The sequence below is a fragment of the Mytilus galloprovincialis genome, chromosome 4 (assembly GCF_965363235.1).
Source record: "Mytilus galloprovincialis chromosome 4, xbMytGall1.hap1.1, whole genome shotgun sequence".
Classification (NCBI taxonomy): Eukaryota; Metazoa; Mollusca; class Bivalvia; order Mytilida; family Mytilidae; genus Mytilus; species Mytilus galloprovincialis.
Genome location: NC_134841.1, coordinates 81,959,727 through 81,978,391, shown reverse-complemented (window position 1 = coordinate 81,978,391; position 18,665 = coordinate 81,959,727). Strand labels below are relative to the sequence as shown.

The 18,665-nt window shown below is 30.3% G+C and overlaps 1 protein-coding gene across 1 annotated transcript; it reads left to right on the top strand.

Annotated features, from left to right (window-relative positions):
* Positions 1-4,417: 4,417 nt before the first annotated feature.
* LOC143073763 (MAM and LDL-receptor class A domain-containing protein 1-like) lies at positions 4,418-11,578 on the top strand. Its single transcript, XM_076249519.1, has 7 exons — positions 4,418-4,426; positions 5,057-5,129; positions 5,563-5,772; positions 8,002-8,267; positions 8,723-8,801; positions 10,299-10,486; positions 11,561-11,578. Exons 1-7 carry the CDS (start codon positions 4,418-4,420, stop codon positions 11,576-11,578), a joined length of 843 nt encoding a protein of 280 aa, XP_076105634.1.
* The last annotated feature ends 7,087 nt before the right edge of the window (positions 11,579-18,665 follow it).

Here is an 18,665-nt window from a genome sequence, read left to right as displayed (position 1 = left end):
AACACTTAGGGAATCACATAAACTTCCAAACAAATCGAGACCGTTGTATCGACAGGCTAATTGCTCCTGCTTAACATGTGCACCATATATGTGAATCCACATCGAGTCACTATCAGAAATTGGACACAATCGGTAATATTATAGATGAGACTGATCTGGTACTGCAAGAACATGTCACAAGTGAGCTGAGATACATAGCCAATTTGTGATAGTGACTGTTAAACTTAGGTAGTGTTCATTTTAGTGTTTCATCCTCATACATCTGTTTGACAGCCGGTATTTTTATACGGAGAACAATCATACAAATACATATATGTAGTGACAACATGAATGAGTGTAACTTATCTATTTGGATACATTAATGCCATACAATTGGACAGAGCATGACATGTTTCATTTAAGCTTATTTGTAATTGCTATACATCTGTAAAAGATGTTAATCGAGAATGTCCATAATTCACATTAAGCATTGGTTAATGATTTGTTATGATGTACAGTTTATAATCGAGGGAGAGATTGATTGAAGAGCAGTTGTACAAATAATTTCAAATATTATCTCTAAATAAATGTTATCAACATCATTACGGATTAAACTCCGTTGTACTAGTAGCCTTAGTGTATTTGTCCGTATTGAGAGCAATGGACAGGATAATTTTAATTAACTTTGGATTTATTTTTATTGTCACAGGTGAAGCTACATTTTTGTATTTTTATCCCTTAATTGTTTTCAATATCATCTGAACAATTCAACAACGAGAAAATAGAAATCATTTATCGGTTACTTGAATTAAAATGAAAATTATGTTTATTTGCTTTTTCGACGGATTGTTGTCTCTTTGATACATTCCCCATTTCTATTCTCAATTTTATTGATCAATCATTTTTGATTATTAGGAAAGGGTTAATACACCAGTTTTAATTCTGACCTTTTATATTTGTTTTAAAACTTCATCAGTTATCTATGAGTTCTTCAGTGGCAATTAAGCTTTGCATTCTTATTGGTACCTGAAATAATCCGAAGATACCAAGGGAACATTCAAACTTATAAGTATGAGAGATAATGATAATTTTGCAACCAAGGCTAAAAGACAAACAGGTCGACAGAACACTACATATAAAAATTCAAGACTAACCAAACACGTATTGAAATGAAAATCAATTACGTATCACATAATTAATATGCAATAAAAGAGAAGAATATCAACTCAATCTTTTGTAAATGATGAAAATCAATGAACTTTTGTTTGGTAGAGAAGGAGAAGAAAACGACTGTTTTCACTTCAAACATGAAATACCGGCATCTGTAACTTCTTAGATCATTATTAATAAAAAAAAAAATTAAAGATGGGACATCTCTCATTATTGAGTGACAAAAAAGTATTAAAGTGTTATAACTAAATGGTGTCCAGCAATATTTATCTACAGAGATCACTTAAATTTGTTATCAAGAGATATCAAAATTATCCGTGCAAATAATAATGAAAGATAACTCTTGATTCTTGAAGACGGACTTGCACTTTGATTGACATTTAACCTAAGGATTGACATTAAAGGAAAATAAGTCAATATATGTATATTGTCAGTGCCTGGTTCGGTGTCTAAAGGGGTCGTATCTATATGTACTTTAAGTTGAGAAATATACATAAGTAAGATGATATCAGATCCGTATACAAACGGATAAAAACCTTATTCATGTAAGGATATTTCTCCAAATATTATATTGACAGCTCTACTTGTCGGTGATTAAGAGAAATTGTAACTTTCGCGTCAAACGTTATTACTACTTTTAACGCCGTTTTTATTCACATTGTTTAATCACCATATATTTTTGTTAACGTTGTTCTATTGTTATGTAATATGTAAATGTATTGAGTTGAGATTATACAATCAAACGAAACAGACGGTGTTTACTGCCTGTCAAGACATTTGGTTAAACCATCTGTCACACTACTAATCCCAATCTTACTGTGCGAATTTTTTTTTAAATTTGAGCTAAATTAATTCGGATAAGCGATATAGTTTCTGCCCCCATTCCAGGCTATTCCAATGCAAGGCATAACACGACTGATGTAGTTAATAATATTACAGAACAACAAATGCTAAAATTAAGAAGCGAATGATACTTTCGAAGGAATTACGTTATTGTCAGTCTGCGTTTTGGTCATAGATTTCGTTATAGATTTCTAGTTTCGGTTCAATTTCAATTGTTCCCCTTTGGTATCTTTCGCCTCTCTCTTTTCAAAATAGTTTCAATTTATTATTCTCTTTGATGTCTGATCTTCAAATACATTTTTTTTAAATGCTTTCGTTTAAATATTTTAAGTATTTATTTGCTTGAAGTGTTTTCAGAGACAACTGAAGTAATAATAGATTGTAATTTTGATAATGGTTTGTGCGAATGGCGTAATAAGGCAAACAGTTGCTTCAATTGGACGATTGGTAACGGCAAAACAGGGGATAAAACATCTGGTCCGATAGCAGATCATACCACTAGGTGTAAGTATATTTTCATTGCTGATTAATTTGATTATCAGAAGAGAGATAAATAAATGATTATCATAGTTGACACACATATTGATGCAATTTACTATTATTTAAAAACATAACAATATAACCTTTACCTGTTTTAAGGAGCACTTGTGTGTTATATATAACATATAGTGTGCAGCATTCAAAAAATGAACAAATATCTGCGCGATCAAATAAATTGACGGAATAAAATAAACATAGATTATAATTTAAAAAGCATCATCGCATACATTTTAATTTCTTAAAAATATTTTCTTACTTACAGATTCCAACAAATAAACCATGTTTTGAATTTGAAAGAAGAGGAAATATAATTAAAGACATTTAAATATCAGGATTGTAATAAGTATCATTGATATATTATGTTTGGCAAAATTGGGATTTTAACCTGTAATGTTCTTTAACCTCGCACTCTATTTTGACGTTTTCCGTTTTTGATTCTAGTATCACTGTTAAATATTTTGTAGATAAAACACGCGAATGGCGAACAAAATTATAACAAGGAATCTTTTATGAGTTTTTGCTTAATACTTTTTAGCGTCTAATGGTTCATATGCTTTGATCTATGGTCGCCGTTCACGCAACTCCTCTTGTTCAGCAGTGATACAGAGTCCTAGCTTCAATGTGACTGAAAACAGTATCCTTTCCTTTTGGTATCATATGAATGGAAATGGGATTGGAAGCTTGAATGTTTACTTAGTCAGTAAAAACACTCGCCAGAGATTATGGAAAAAATCGGGACGCCAGAGTCCAGACTGGTTACTTGCAACCATACCTTTAAGTCATGGATCTTCTCAGGTAAGATATAACTGATATATAAATGAAGCACGCTAAGTAATAAGATATACTTATATGAATATATCAAAATATTCAGAATATTTAAGAGTGAACTAACAATGAAAAATAAGGAATATTTTTACTTTTGGATCAACAAAATTTGACTGATAGTGTCAAATTGGAGTGATTTATTTTTTATTTGTAAAAATATGAATTGGAGGAGAATAATTTTGGACGTGGATCAAAATGATATTGTAATATGTTACCACATGTACCCAAACCAATGGATTTGTATTTTGACCTTTTTCGATAATTTGCTAGGTTACACAAACATCATCAATAGCGCATGTGTTGTATGATGTAAAGGTGGAACCCATAACTTGTGCTATTAGATATCAAATAGATATCAAATCGATATATTTTATTAATCCAGTCAGAGTGAATATCAAAGTTGGCCGAATCTAAATTACCAATGTTTGTGAATGATATGTTATTTTCTTAAGAGAACAAACAATTTTACAAATGGTTTGAAAAACAGTTCGCATGTACTTTTTGACATTATACTTCATGACTAAAATGGGGACAAGGAATTGCTACGTTTTAAGTCCTTTATGTTGTTAGTATTTGGTTTTGACGCTGTTCAGTTTTGCTGAAATTTGTTAGTCTTTCGTGGTACTTCGTTTTGTCATAATGTGTGCGGTCTCCCTTTGATTAGGGACTTTTCTTTTGGAATTTTCCTCTGAGTTCAGTATTTTTGTGATTTCACTTTCGACTTATAAGTTGGTAATAATCTTCCTCTGATAACTTCTGCCTTTTTTCAAAGCAACTTCTGTTCCTCCCACCTGTCCACCTAAAAACAAATCAGAAAAGAGATTTTTCAAACAGATTGAATGAATATTTCTTAAATTGGATTTATGATCAGGTTTATTCGTACCAAATATCAAATTAACATGTGCTAACCTCAGCTTTTTAAAGAGGATATACCCGGAGGATGACAAAAAGTATATACAAGTTATATTTAGAAAGAAGGCTATCATATATAAACAACAAATACATAATAACTTTACAATTTGTGATTTTTCTGTAAGTAAAGAAACACTTATATCTTAACATGAGACACGTACTATTTTGTCACCTACTTTCCCCTTTAACCACCGAGCAATTACAATAAGTTTAATAGTATCAGTAACAGTATGTGCAGATTAAATGATCATCAGATATTGCTATCAACAGTATGTTGTCACGATTATACACTATGACCTGGTCAGTGTGAAAAAAGCTAAACTGTCCTTATCAAACACATTAAACAGTTAAAGTACCCATAGTAGTTCATTCATGTTTGACGTTTACGTCTTTGGAATGTCAATTATACCAATTAAATTTCCGTCTTGCTTTCAGATTTCAAATTAACATATTTATGAAATTCACAATCGGGATTGAGGTTTCAAGTTAAAAAAATAGCACGTGAAGTAAATAATTTTTAACACAGTCTTCCAAAAATGTTCATATCATTAATATTTAGGACCTGTTTATCGCGTGTTTGGCAAAAATTTTAATGGCTCATAATATCAACGTGAGGTATTATTTTAATGAATTTTTTGTACTCAATCTGCTCAACAAGATGTTGGTCAGACATATAGCTTTCTAATCTTTGTATATGATAAAGTATAATTTCAAATAATTTGAATTGATCTAAATAAGACCTATGCTTAATTGTTTGATATATAGATATATATTGGCTTATTTGTAGATAGAAATTGAGGCAACAACGAAATATCATTTTGGGAGCGATCTGGCAGTAGACGATATAACATTACGCAAAGGTAAACAAATATGAAAAAAAATTCTAAAATATAAAAAATGGAATAAATATGATTTCGAATAAATCTAATGGGTACGAAAAAATTTAATACATACAACGAACAAACACGACAAAACCATGGCAAACAAAGAAATAATAAAACAAGTAGTTTTAGAAACACTGCCTTAAAATCTAATGCTGAGCAACACGAACCTCTAAAAAACCAGTGGTAAGTCTCAAGTGCTCTCGAAGAGTAAGTCAATCATGCCAAACATCTTATATGTGTTATTTTAATTTTTTGATCATAATACTTGTGTCGAGGGTATTAGTTTCTTCGTTACTTTACCAATCCACACAGACACAATAACTCGCAACTGATATATATATATTTTATTAAGATCATGAACGATGAAGGAAATTTTAAATTTTAAATTGGTTAACGTTTTATTCTGCAGCACCTTCATCTTTGCAACGGACAACAACCACCTCATCACCGACAACCATTCAAATAGCTGCACTTCCAATTAATTGCAATTTCGAAGATGGATTGTGTGGATTTAAAACTGATAGTAGTAATTATTCCTCGGCATCATGGACACGAAAAAGCGGAACAGAATCCCTTGGGAATTTTACGTTTTTACGTGGTGATAATACAACAGGCTCTGGTAACTATATATAGTTTTATCATTCATTTTCCTAATATTCATTTTTCAGACTGAACTTGTTTGTTACGGTACTGTGTTATCGCACTCTCGAAAAAATATTCATCTTTTGAAAAGTTTCATTTACACTAAACAAATCATATAAGCATCAGTAAACAAAATACATTTATAAGAATGTCCGTTGATATGTAATTAGAAATTATCAAGAAACTAAGGTTTCAATGCCCTCAATGAAAACTAACCTTAGACGCATTTGGCTATTATCTAAAGCTCCTTTTTGGTCACATATATTTTCAACTATTTGGTTTCGATTCTTCTTAATCTCTGGCTTTCAAATAACACAGTTTGCTTTGATCGTGCTTGATAAAGGTAAATCCTGATATTAAGCGTGATATTGCATGAACAATATTTGAAAATCCTTTTAGGTGTTTGCATTGTTATAAAGTCATCATATTTATTTCGTTTAGTCGATTGATTCTAGATAGACAATTGGCATTAATAAGGGAATGAAACGTGCTTCTGTTCTAGTTTAACTACTCCTCCTGTGTTTTATTGTGTGTATCTATTTCTATCAAACCGGATGCAACTTTAAAAAAAAAGTGTTTCGGGATTTTGAATTACTACAAATATCTGCACCAGCTTCTCAAATACTCATCACACGAATTTTTTTAGAAAATCAATATTTAAGTTAAAGTTATCGACAAAACTCATCATAGAAACCAGGATGAAGTTTTGTATTTACTCCAGACTTGCGTTTTGTCTACAAAAGACTCATCAGTGACGCTCAAATCCAAAAAAGTTTGAAAAAAATATAAATAAATAAAGTACGAAGTTGAAGAGCATTGATGACCAAAATTCCTAAAAGTTTTGCCAAATACAGCTAAGGTATCTATCCCTGAGGTAGAAAAACCTTAGTTTTTAAAAAATATAAATTTTTGTTGACAATTAATCTATAAATATGACCATATCAATGATAATTCATGGGCTGGGCTGGTGATACCTTCGGGGAATTAAAACTCCATCAGCAGTGACATCGACCCAGTGGTTGTAAATAAACTCATCATTGATACTAGAATTAAATTTTGTATTTACGCCAGACGCGCGTTTTGTCTACAAAAGACTCACCAGGGACGCTCGAATCCCTAAAAGTTAAAAATAAAAGGTCAAATAAAGTACAAAGTTGAAGAGCATTGATGACCAAAATTCCTAAAGGCTTTGCCAAATACAGCTAAGGTAATTTATCCCTGAGACTAGTTTCAGTGACAATTTGAGGATTCAAAATATAAGATAGGGTGTTGTTTACATATTAACATCTGAAATACATATATACATCATGTGATTAGATACAACTGTTCGTGTCTCATTAAATCTGCGCATTTATGTTATGTTAAAAATTCATCAAAATCCTTCTGAATTTAAAAAAAAGCAAAATTATCTGTAAAATGTTTGACTTTATTGAAAACTCAGAGAAACGAATAACGAGTTACGAGAAACGTGTGTCCGCTAACACGATAACAATTCAGATATATGTCTTTCAAAACTGATTGACAGTATTAAGAAACAAATATTTATAATGTTTTTATCAAAACACCGCTGTATAAATGTTCTATATACATAATAAATGCAGAAATTGATAGAAACAAAGCAGTACTTTAAATCCTTTTAAACATGTTTGATTCACTGATGAGTCTTTTGTAGACGAAACGCGCGTCTGGCATATATATAAAATTTGATTCCATGTATCTATGATGAGTTTATTCATACATTTGTTAACATACCCATATTTTTTGTTTTATAAATATGCTCTTTTCCGTTGAAGTTTTCTTCCCTCTATTTACAATATTAATAGTTAAATTTTCAAATGTTCAATTCACACGTTTGTTATACTTAAACAAATCTGCCTTTATCCATTTTGGACACGAAGTAATTGTAACACTATCGAGCTTAGCGGCAAAAGATCATTTCTTCGCACCAAAATGGTATACATTCACTGTTTTAATATTTACCTTAAATGCATGAGTACCTTGCAATATCCTAAATATGTATTTTAAGATGTTGTATTCGGGAGAAAATGTATTCTTGTGATGATGTCTCAAGGGCAGCTTCCAAAAATACGTGTAACACATTTCACCGACCTTAATAAATCTTACTCTTTCATGTTGAAATGATATTACTTTATTTTTCTTTTTGCATGCTAACGACATATTATAATTCTATATCACAATTTTGTAGGTTCATATCTATCACTGATTACTGATAGAAAGAGAGCTTTGATAGCAGACAGAGCTACTTTGTATTTACCTGCAATAAGAAGTCAGAAAATGACTTGTTTGACTTTTGCCTATAGTCTTCCTAGCCACACGAGTGGCGTTATACAGATATTTCAAACGGGTACCAACACTGGTAATGCTACACTTATGAAACAAATGTCGGGCTACCATGGACCTCACTGGAAGTCAACTTTTGTTCAATTTCTACCGTCATTTGAACCAATGCAGGTACTCAAAACACAAGCATATATTCACATATGGATCATTATTATAATAACTTTACTTTTAATTACCATTTTTATCATTTTTATTACAAATATAATCATTGTTAAATTATTATTATTTACAATGATGAAAATACAGAAAAAACGGTTCTTCATCATTTTATTTTTGAAGCACTATAAGATCACAGAACAGCAAGTTTTGATATTTTAACTAACTTTTCTTTCACTTTGAAGTTGTTTTTCGTATCGAAATGGACGAAAATGCAACATATATGCATAGTTATTTTCTGTCATCAAAACAAAAAGAACAGACTGTCAGTTAAAACATTTCTTGCGTCTAAATCGCCTTATGGAGTTTATCTTTGTCAGGAACGATCAAACTCAAACTTTTGAAATCCAAAGTTAATTTAGAGTATGGAGTTTTTTTTATCCCAAGAACAATTTTATTTTTCATTATAGGTTGTCATAGAAGGCTATTATTCAGGAGAACCAGGTTGCGTGGTCACTTTAGATGATATTCACTTAGTTGAGGGAATATGTAAGTACAATATTTAGATGTTGTATATTCTAAAAGTATTTATACGCACTACGCCATTAAGGAAAAGTAGCATAAAATTATTTGTTAAGAGTTTTAAGTATAGTATGGATATTAAGATCGTGCATATATTGCGATGACAATTTACAAAAGTGAGATACACATTATATGTATGTTGTTTGTTATGTTTCGTAGTTTCAAACACGATAGGCGTCTCTTTGTATTTGTGTGTGTGTGTTTTAATCACCATAAGATGTCTTTCCATAAATCCTCAGTCATTAAATATTTATTATACTTACCCCTTATGATTTCGAAAGAACAATTAATCTTTGCTGTTTTCAAAGTGAAGAGTTAGTTTTTTCGTCAAGTTTTTTTTAAAGCAACAGGAATAATTTTTTTTCAAATTTTCATCAACAAATAAATGGGTTTTTTTAATTCTGTGTTTCAATGTAGCATATACTTGATTGAGTAGAACGTGTATTTCTATAGCTGGTAATATTTAAACGGACATCGTATTCTCATATTTGAAAACTATAGTTTGTGAAAAAAAAACTAGTGTATTAAATAGCATGTTTTATCCACAATATAACTGGGACAACATCCCTAATGCGCCTCGAAATGAGGAACTCAAAAGTCACGTGTTAAGAAAAAATCTCTGTGTAGTGATATTGGACATGTTTCTTTTTTTAACAAATGACTGAACTTAATTATTTGTGGTGATTAGTTAAGTAGAGGATAATAGAATAAATGTGTAAAAACTATGGAGCTGTTGAATGTGTTCAAAGTATTAAATTTTCAAAGAACTTATTGTGTTAAAAAGGGGATATTTTACCACAAGGAGCCGCATCACAAAAGGATGTTCGGGGTTTGCTAATTTACGGGAAAAGTGATCTCACTTCGTACCCCGAAAATTTAACCACATATGTGAAAATGTCACAGCTTCGAAACGAGCTATCATACATATCCAAGTTTACGATATGGACTGAGCTACAGGAAACGTTACCATTACCGCCTATGTAAAAACAATTTAAGATATTGAGCCAACTAGTAACCATGATTCTCTTATATACTTTATGATGTTATGTATTTAATCCCTTACTGGAGGATTGTACTCGATTTTCATAGGATGATTACAGAATCGGTCAATCAATTTATTTCAGTACTCCTTTATTAATATGTTTATCATTGTCATTTTGCTTTGTTTCTTTTGTTACTTTTTCTGGAACAAGGACTTCTCTTAAATTGAGTTTTACTTTTCGTATTGTTATGTGTTACTTTATTCTTCAATTCAGAATACCAAAACATCTTCTTAAGAAATGTAGTCACTGATTTAAGGTAAACCGTTTATGAATTGTAGATGCCATTTTCTTCATTTTTTTTTTAATCATATACTCCATACCGACTTTTACTCATATGTATATCTATTATATGAAATAGTTTCTGAATATTTAAGTTAAATACTGAGATAACCTATACAAATGCAAATATATTTACATTTAGGTGACGTTCAAGAGTTCAAACGTACATCAAGAGCAGCAACTACTACATCTAGACCGACAACAAAAACTTCATCTGCAATAGTCTTTAACAAAACGTCGTCCTGTCCATCAGAATATTCTGGTTTATTAACTAAATCATCATGTGACTTTACAAGTGATTTTTGTAATTATACATCGATAGATTCTCATGTACATTGGCAAAGGAAGAAAGGGGCAGGGGGAAATTGGATTGCAAGAATTCCGGAAAGAAAAAATACATTATCAGGTACTTAACTATTATTATATATAAAAATATAGATACAACATTTTGATGTTACTTTACTTTCCCCCACTTTATAAGAAATTATCTCAGGGGAATTAATGAAGTCGTAAAAACAATTCCTTCTGATGTCCAATATTTTGTTTTTGTAATGACAAAAATATCTGGAAATTACTAATTATTCTATATGATTGTCAACAAATTGGAATTAATGTTTGAAATAAAATAAATATTTCTTGTTTTGAAATTTTGAATATTTTGCCAAAATTACGGTACATGATCTATATGACAAAATTGACCAAAAACGGTTTGAGTTGATGAAAGTATTTGTTTGTTTTGTTTTGGTGGAACACAAATAGATATTTACCACAACTATTGGTCTTGTGTTTATCTGGCGTAGATTATTTCATACGTACTTGTCCAGAACGCTAAAATCGGTCTAGTAACTACAAATAGAAAGTCATACTATTTTCCTTACAAACTTGATCTCAAAATGATGGACCTAAAACAAGTGCACAGTATATCGTGTTAAATTGCACAATACATATTAACTGAATAAGGACGATTCAAATTCAATATGTAAGATTTTAGTTCATTCCTCAGATGAATATACAAATCCATATAAAATGAAACAATTGAATTGATACTTTACCATTTTCCATAATAATAACAAAAATACTGCTAATGTTTTTATTTTATTCTAAGTAATAAAAAGTGCCCTAATTGTATGTGTGATTGGATGTTTTATAAGTACTTAAATTTGAATAAATAATAGTTTTATAATCAAATCATTTCAAAAGCCGATAGATTTTCGATGTTGAAGAGCAGAACCGAACAGATAAAGTAAGCTATGCATTTTCAATTTTTAATCATACATTTACATTTGTTTTGTACCGGTTTTTTTTCTAGTTGCAGAGTTTTAACATGTCATTTATGTATGTCAGTTAATGAAAATAAATGTATTGTTGTAAGGATTTTTCAAACCATGTTTGGTAATTTTCTAGGTTATTATCTTACATTGAATATGTCGACATACGCAGTACGACACGGTGATAATAATGTTTTATTTCACATTGTATATTATTTTCAAAGGGTACTATCTTACATTGAATATATCAACATGGCAAGTACCCCATGGTGAAGGAATACTCAAAACCCCAGAAATAAATCGCACCTCAGTATGTTTGGAATTTTCGTACAGTTTGCCAGGAACAACTTCAGGTATCAAAGTTGAAATGGAAACTTCTGGGGGACAGGTCGAGACAATCTGGCAGAAAAGTGGAATGATTAACTATGGTAAATGGGGTACAAAAGCACTGGTTATCAATCGAAATTACAGATACAAGGCAAGTAACTGAGAACTATTCTATTTTATAAAATGAGACGTTACTGATATTTCACAACACATATTGGTTTATTTTCCTAAGGATAAATAAGCCATGGTTTTGTCAGGATATTTGGACGATTTGTTGTTTTGATTATTTGTTTTCGTTTTAAAAGTTAGTTGTTGATGGTTTTTGTTGTCTTAACATTTCTTTTTGAAATTTCTGTTTACGTATCCGGTCGTTTTGAATTTAAAAGAAAAACTATTGGTAAAATAAATAATCACTTTAAACAAATACTTTATAAGGACGAAGTTGTCAATAAGAGTAATTCAATTCAAATATAATATAATCGTAAACTTGTTTTTGCAATATTTGCATTTGCGATTTTCCATGTAGCTTTCCAACTCATTGATGGCATTTGTAATTAGATTCAAAGATTTTTTTACTTTTTTTTAATCTGCAAATATCAATATTTAAATAGTCCTTTTGATACAGACTTTGTTCTCTTTCAGATGTAGCACTTGCCTTATATTATGATTTTTGCAAAAATAATAATTGTTTTCCATGCAAATATATTTTTACACAAGATTGTTGTAAAACATTTCCTTTGGTATAAATCTTTTGGAACGAACTTAACTATTCGCCTTTTTTTAGATTTTATTTTCAGCATACAAGAATTCATCCATTTCTTACGTTGGCATTGATGATATCAACATTTATGGAAAATCTGAAAGTAAGTCAAAACAAAACAGAGAAAATGTAGTAAGGAGTGAATGGTAAAATACATCATTATGTTTTGTTATATTTTCATTACAGTCAGGATTCTACTTTGTCTAATGTATCTCCACATTACGCAAGTATTTTTTTTCAATCGTAAAAATGGAAGCCATTGTAGGGATGACGCGCTGCCATTTTAGCTCTTAAAAACCAACAAATTTATCTACAAAACACCAATTCGATCATTATATATATGTATACCAGAAGTATTTTAAAAAGACAAACGTATCGACTAGCTATTGAACATCATTTAATGTACTTTTCTGCATACAGTCAACTTAAATCTATTGTCTGATCGGTTGTCATGTGAACTTTTTGAAAGCTCAAAAGCATTTAAAAAACATTTTATCAAATATTTCGTGGAAGTGCAGACACAGTATATTTGTGATTATACTTTTTACAAAATTATAAGCCTTGTATCAATGACGTGCTCGAGTTTATCAATTTATAAACATTATCTGTTTCAGCATCCACTTTAAGTTCCTTCGGCGTTACTACATTCGTTACAAACATGTCTTCAACTACAACCAAAGTTACAGGTTGGATAACGACACCAAGATTAAAATCAAGTATTTCTCCTGCAACAAAACAGATTACAGAAATATCGACCAAACAGATGCCGATACAAACATCTGTAAAGAAAACGCATATCTCGCCAAATTCGAACCTTACCGAGAGATATTCTTCATCTAATGAACCTCAATTTTCATCAACCGCTTCAGCGACAACGCCAAGTAAGTATGCAAAACAAGATATTTAAGTTATTTTTTTTTATATAATTATGACTGTTGAAATCTTTTATAAGCAATTCACAAACAAACATTAATTTCCGATAAAAGCGATTGATACTAACAGTTCAACAACATATACTAGTAGTACTAGGAACACATCGTTTCCATTTAAAGGGGTACTAGCTATTCAGTTATATCAATATTTATGTTTATATTGCTTATATGACCGTCGACAGTATATGGAGGTCAACTCGATAGTTGATTAAATGGCGTATAGACTAATATACACACGAAAATTACGAGACATTTTATCGATACCAAGCCTTGTAAATTGTTTATTTTAGACTTTTTATAATTTTAATAAATGTTTTAATGTGACATAAATCAAATATGAAAATTGAGTCAAATCGGTAAACTTGAATTTTACAGCTACTGTCTCTTTAAAAGTAAAGATACGATTAGTATGTGTATAAACTAGTAACAGATACCAGGATCGAATTTTATATTTACGCCAGACGCGCGTTTCGTCTACAAAAGACTAATCTGTGACGCTCTAATCCAAAAAAGTTAAAAAGGCCAAATAAAGTAAAAGCATTGAGGACCAAAATTCCTAAAATATTTGCCAAATACAGCTAATGTAATCTATTCCTGAGTATGTTTTGTAAAGATTATCTGATTAATGAAGAAAGACATAAACTCAAAGGTCAAATGCTTAGATTAAATAGGATTTATGTTAAATTATATAACGAAAATATGAAGACAAAATTGATTGCAAATGATGATACAAGAAAAAAGGCGAAAAATCATTTTGAATAAAAATGTCGTTTATAGTCATACAGAAAGTCAAACAGTACTTAGTTTAGCTGCTAGGAACGAAACATGCATAAGTTTGTTTTCCTGTTTGAGTGGGTTAAAACTAGTATTTTTTGGGGCCCTTTATAGCTTGCAGTTCGGTGTGAGCCAATGCTCAGTGTTAAAGACCGCACTTTAACCTGTAATGGTTTATTTTAAAAATTGTAACTTGGATGTTGCCACTCATACTACATATTCTTATATCTATGTAGACGCTATATATAGCTACTTTGAGACAGGGACGTTAAATGCTTTCCGATTTTGAGCATTATAGTCTAGTTTTTTGTGTAATATTATGTGGACTATTGTCTGGTTTTTTTTTTATTATTATTATCTTTTTGTAGTTTTTTAATGTTGTTGTCTGTCCTTCTCCGGACTAATAATTTTATTGTCTGCTTAGTATTTTCGTATTTTGTTGATCTGTCAATTTTTTTATTCTTCCCAGTCTAGGCATCATACGTACTCGGTTATAGTCAATTCAAACGTTTAGAAAGCAGCATGTTTTATAATTAAATGTTACAAAGTAACGCACATATTCAATTGATAAATCAAATTCACACATATTTTTGATTTCACAAGGCATTTAAAGTGTAACGTTTAGTTATCTCACATGTACAATATTAGTAATAAGTTGTTAATTTCTGTGTCATTTGATCTCTTGTGGAGAGTTGTCTCATTTGCAATCATGCCACAACTTCGTATAGTTATGACAATTTTTTTTTAATTGTTCATCACGAAATTTAAACGGCTCAAATATACTGCATACACATTTCAGACGACACATAAATCAGTCCAGTAGTTAAATGATCATAATAAATGCAAATGAGAATCTATTAAAAAATCAGTAGACAACTATCCACTATATTCAAATGAAATTGAAATAAGCAATTATACCCAACCTCCTGCCTTCAACAATGAAAATATCGACTTGCAAGCAGATTTGATGCAGTTACTAAAAAAAAAGACAACCCGTTTATCCTGCATAATCGAAAGGATCTAATTCACAATCGTAAAAGACAAAATCAATCTTATCATTATGAGTCGTTGAAAGGCTTTATTTATCTGTGATCGTATTGCTCTACCAGAGGAATATTTGTTTTCTTTTTGGTCTTCTGTGAGTCAAAATAGTTCTTCTTAGTGAATTTATGCATGATTATTGGTCAGAACACTACCGTTTTATATTCTTTGTTATGTTTGTGTCGAATCTTCCTGTCCGGACTTCGATATATCAACATGCATTACAATGGGATCTTTTAAATTAAATAATACGTATTTACTTCAAATGTATAAACATGAATTCTTTTTCAGTTACTACACCAGTTTCTGTAAGCTCTACTGCACTTGTAACAAAGCCAACAACTCTTAAAGCCATGAGGACATCAAGTTTCAAAAATACAAATACTGATCACACAACAGAACCAGGAACAAAAATATCAACAAAACATATGCGTATACAGACTAATGTACAGCAGACACGTATGTCACCAAAGTGGAACTTCACCAATAAATCTTCTGCATCCACCGAACATCCAATTTCACCGTCTACATCAATAACAAAATCAACCAAACATATGCTAATACATACAACTATACAGCAGACTCATATGTCAACAAAGTGGAACTTTACCAATAAATCACACACATCCACTGAACATTCAATGTCACCGTCAACATTATTTACAATATCAAGTAAACATGTGACGAAGAAGAAATCTACATTGGAATTAAAGAAAACTACTAATTTTAAATTTGACATAAAATCTACAAACCAACGATCTACATCAAATATGAAACAAGTTACAAAGGAGACACCGAGTACCAAAAAGACTGAATCAACAAAAGCGGACGCCAGCAAATCTAAACACATAAGTAAAGGAGTGCAGGCAGGCATAGGAGTGACTGTATCTATTGTAGGGATAGGGCTTGTCTTGGCTTTAATTTTCCTAATAAAAAAGAAAATTAAAACAATCGGTATAAATGATAAAACAAATCAAAATGATGTCCATAAAAGTAACAATGACAAACAAACAGTTTTGTATATGCATGTACTACCAAAAGGTCGTGTTGGTCATATAGACAACATGCACTAACGTGTAGTGCCCTGACAACCTTCTAAGATTCATAGAACAAATACAATAATTGTGAAATCCGTCCAAAAGTTGTTTTGTTATTTACAACGTGGACATGAGGTGAAACTTCAGAAAAAGTAGTAGTTTTGTTCTTCGAGTGTAATGCAATCTACTATGACGTTTTCAAATACGCATACCGACTAGGTAAAAGAAAGGCTACTTATATTCTCATATTTCTAAAAACTTTTAGGGATTCAATAAAGTTATAATTCAACATTTTTATCATCCTTTCAAAATTAAAATAGAAACCAAAATCAAAGTTTTTAATTTTATAAATCATATTGTAAATATGTTTTTTTTTTTATTTATATATATTTTGGTAAATGTCAGTTGTTTTGTTTTAGTTGCTTTTGGCACATATCAAATGCAGATATATACATATATCAGAAAAAGCAGTTTCAATTTGCATTTCTATATATTAAGTTTATCTTTTTATTATCATGATTATAGTGTCTCTTGTGCTTATTATATGTACATAATTGATTCTTGCTTAGTAATTTTTATATGCCTATCCTGTTACAGAAACCCTCGACAAGCATATTTTAATGTTATTATCTTTCAATGAATTTTTGTTAAGGGTCAGGAGCGTAGCTACGTTTACGTCAAAACGCCCGGGCGTACACTTGAATTTTTGTTAAAAAATATTTTAGTCTAAAGAAAATAAAAATAACTTGTTAGAAGCACATCAGCTTTATAATTAAAAACAGGACACTATCCAACTTCATGGAATTCTGCATACATAACTTTAGTACATAAATCTGGTGACAAATGTAATCCAAGGAATGACAGAGGAATTTCTTTAATCAACTGTATATCCAAATTATTTAGTAGTATCTTAAATCAAAGAATGATTAAAACTATGGGAAAAAAAATTAACTAATGCCCAGTTTGGATTTAGAGTTAATCATAGAACTGCAGACAGTGTATTTATCCTTAAAACTTTGATTAATAAATATATTCATAAAAATAAAAGAAAACTTTATGTCTGTTTTGTAGATCTTAAAAAGGATTTTGGTTCCCTTTGGAGAATTGGAATGCTTTATAAATTAGCTAAAATGGGTGTAGGGAAACATATGTTTGAAATAATAAAACAACAGTTTATTCATACTGAAGCATCTATAAAATATAATGATAAACATTCTAACTTCTTTCCCATTGACCGAGGAGTAAAACAAGGGGACAGTATTACTCCCACACTCTTCAATTTATTTATTAATGATATCGTTGAAAATTTTGACCATAAAGGTTCAAAACCCTTGAGAATATTAAATTCTGATATAGGAAGTCTTTTGTTTGCCGATGACCTTATAATTTTATCCGAAAGTAAAGAAGGTCTTCAAAATAGCTTAAATAACTTATCAAATTACTGTGAAAAATGGCATTTATGACTAAATACTAAAAAAACAAAAACAATGATCATTGAACAAAGAACTACAAAACTGGAACCATACATTGTAAGGTTCAATAATGAAAAAAGTGATAACGTTACTGAGTATAAATTTCTGGGCACTCTGATAAAAAATAATGGAAATCTAAATGCAAGTTTAACAGATTTAGCCAAAAAAGCTAGGAAAGCTCTGTTTTCATTAAAAACACATGCAGCCTTTTTGGGAAATTTTCCTGTTAATGTATCCTGTAATCTTTTTGATTCTCTTATAAAACCAATTTTAACATATAATGCTGAAATATCATACATGGATACATATCAATCTTATTATAGAGCAAAAGGCAGATTAAAATCCCAAAACAAAGATATAGATAATTTCCAAAATTTGGATAAGACTCCCTTCGAAAAGGTTCATGTTAATTTCTGTAAATATATTTTAGGTACTAAAAAACATCTGCTAATTTAGGTGTTAAAGCTGAACTTGGTAGACAACCAATAGAAAAATATATAAAAACACAAGCAATTCTTTATTGGGCTAGATTAAATACTGAAAACATAAATCCATTGCTAAAAGAAAGTTATACATTAAGTAAACACCTTGATTCACAAGGAGTTTATACTTGGTCCACTTTTATAAAAGATTCAACACAAGAAATGAATATTGATATACAAAAAGTAATGTCCTGTCAAAATATGGAACAAGTTTACATACTAAAGACTTGGATTAAGAATATTACAGGTAAATTTTATTCAGAACTCCTGGAAAATAAAATTAATAGTTTGAAAGAAAATAACAAACTTTTTCTTTACAAAAATACTAAAGTTAAACAAGACCAAGAATTTTATCTAAAATATCAGAATTTTGAAACTAGACGTTTATTTACAAAAATTAGAACTAGTGACCATAA

Excerpts from the sequence above, each read along its gene's own strand:
- LOC143073763 (XM_076249519.1), top strand. Across the intron at positions 8,268-8,722 it reads CGTCATTTGAACCAATGCAG|GTTGTCATAGAAGGCTATTA; the intron begins GTACTCAAAACA and ends TTTTCATTATAG. Across the intron at positions 8,802-10,298 it reads TCACTTAGTTGAGGGAATAT|GTGACGTTCAAGAGTTCAAA; the intron begins GTAAGTACAATA and ends ATTTACATTTAG.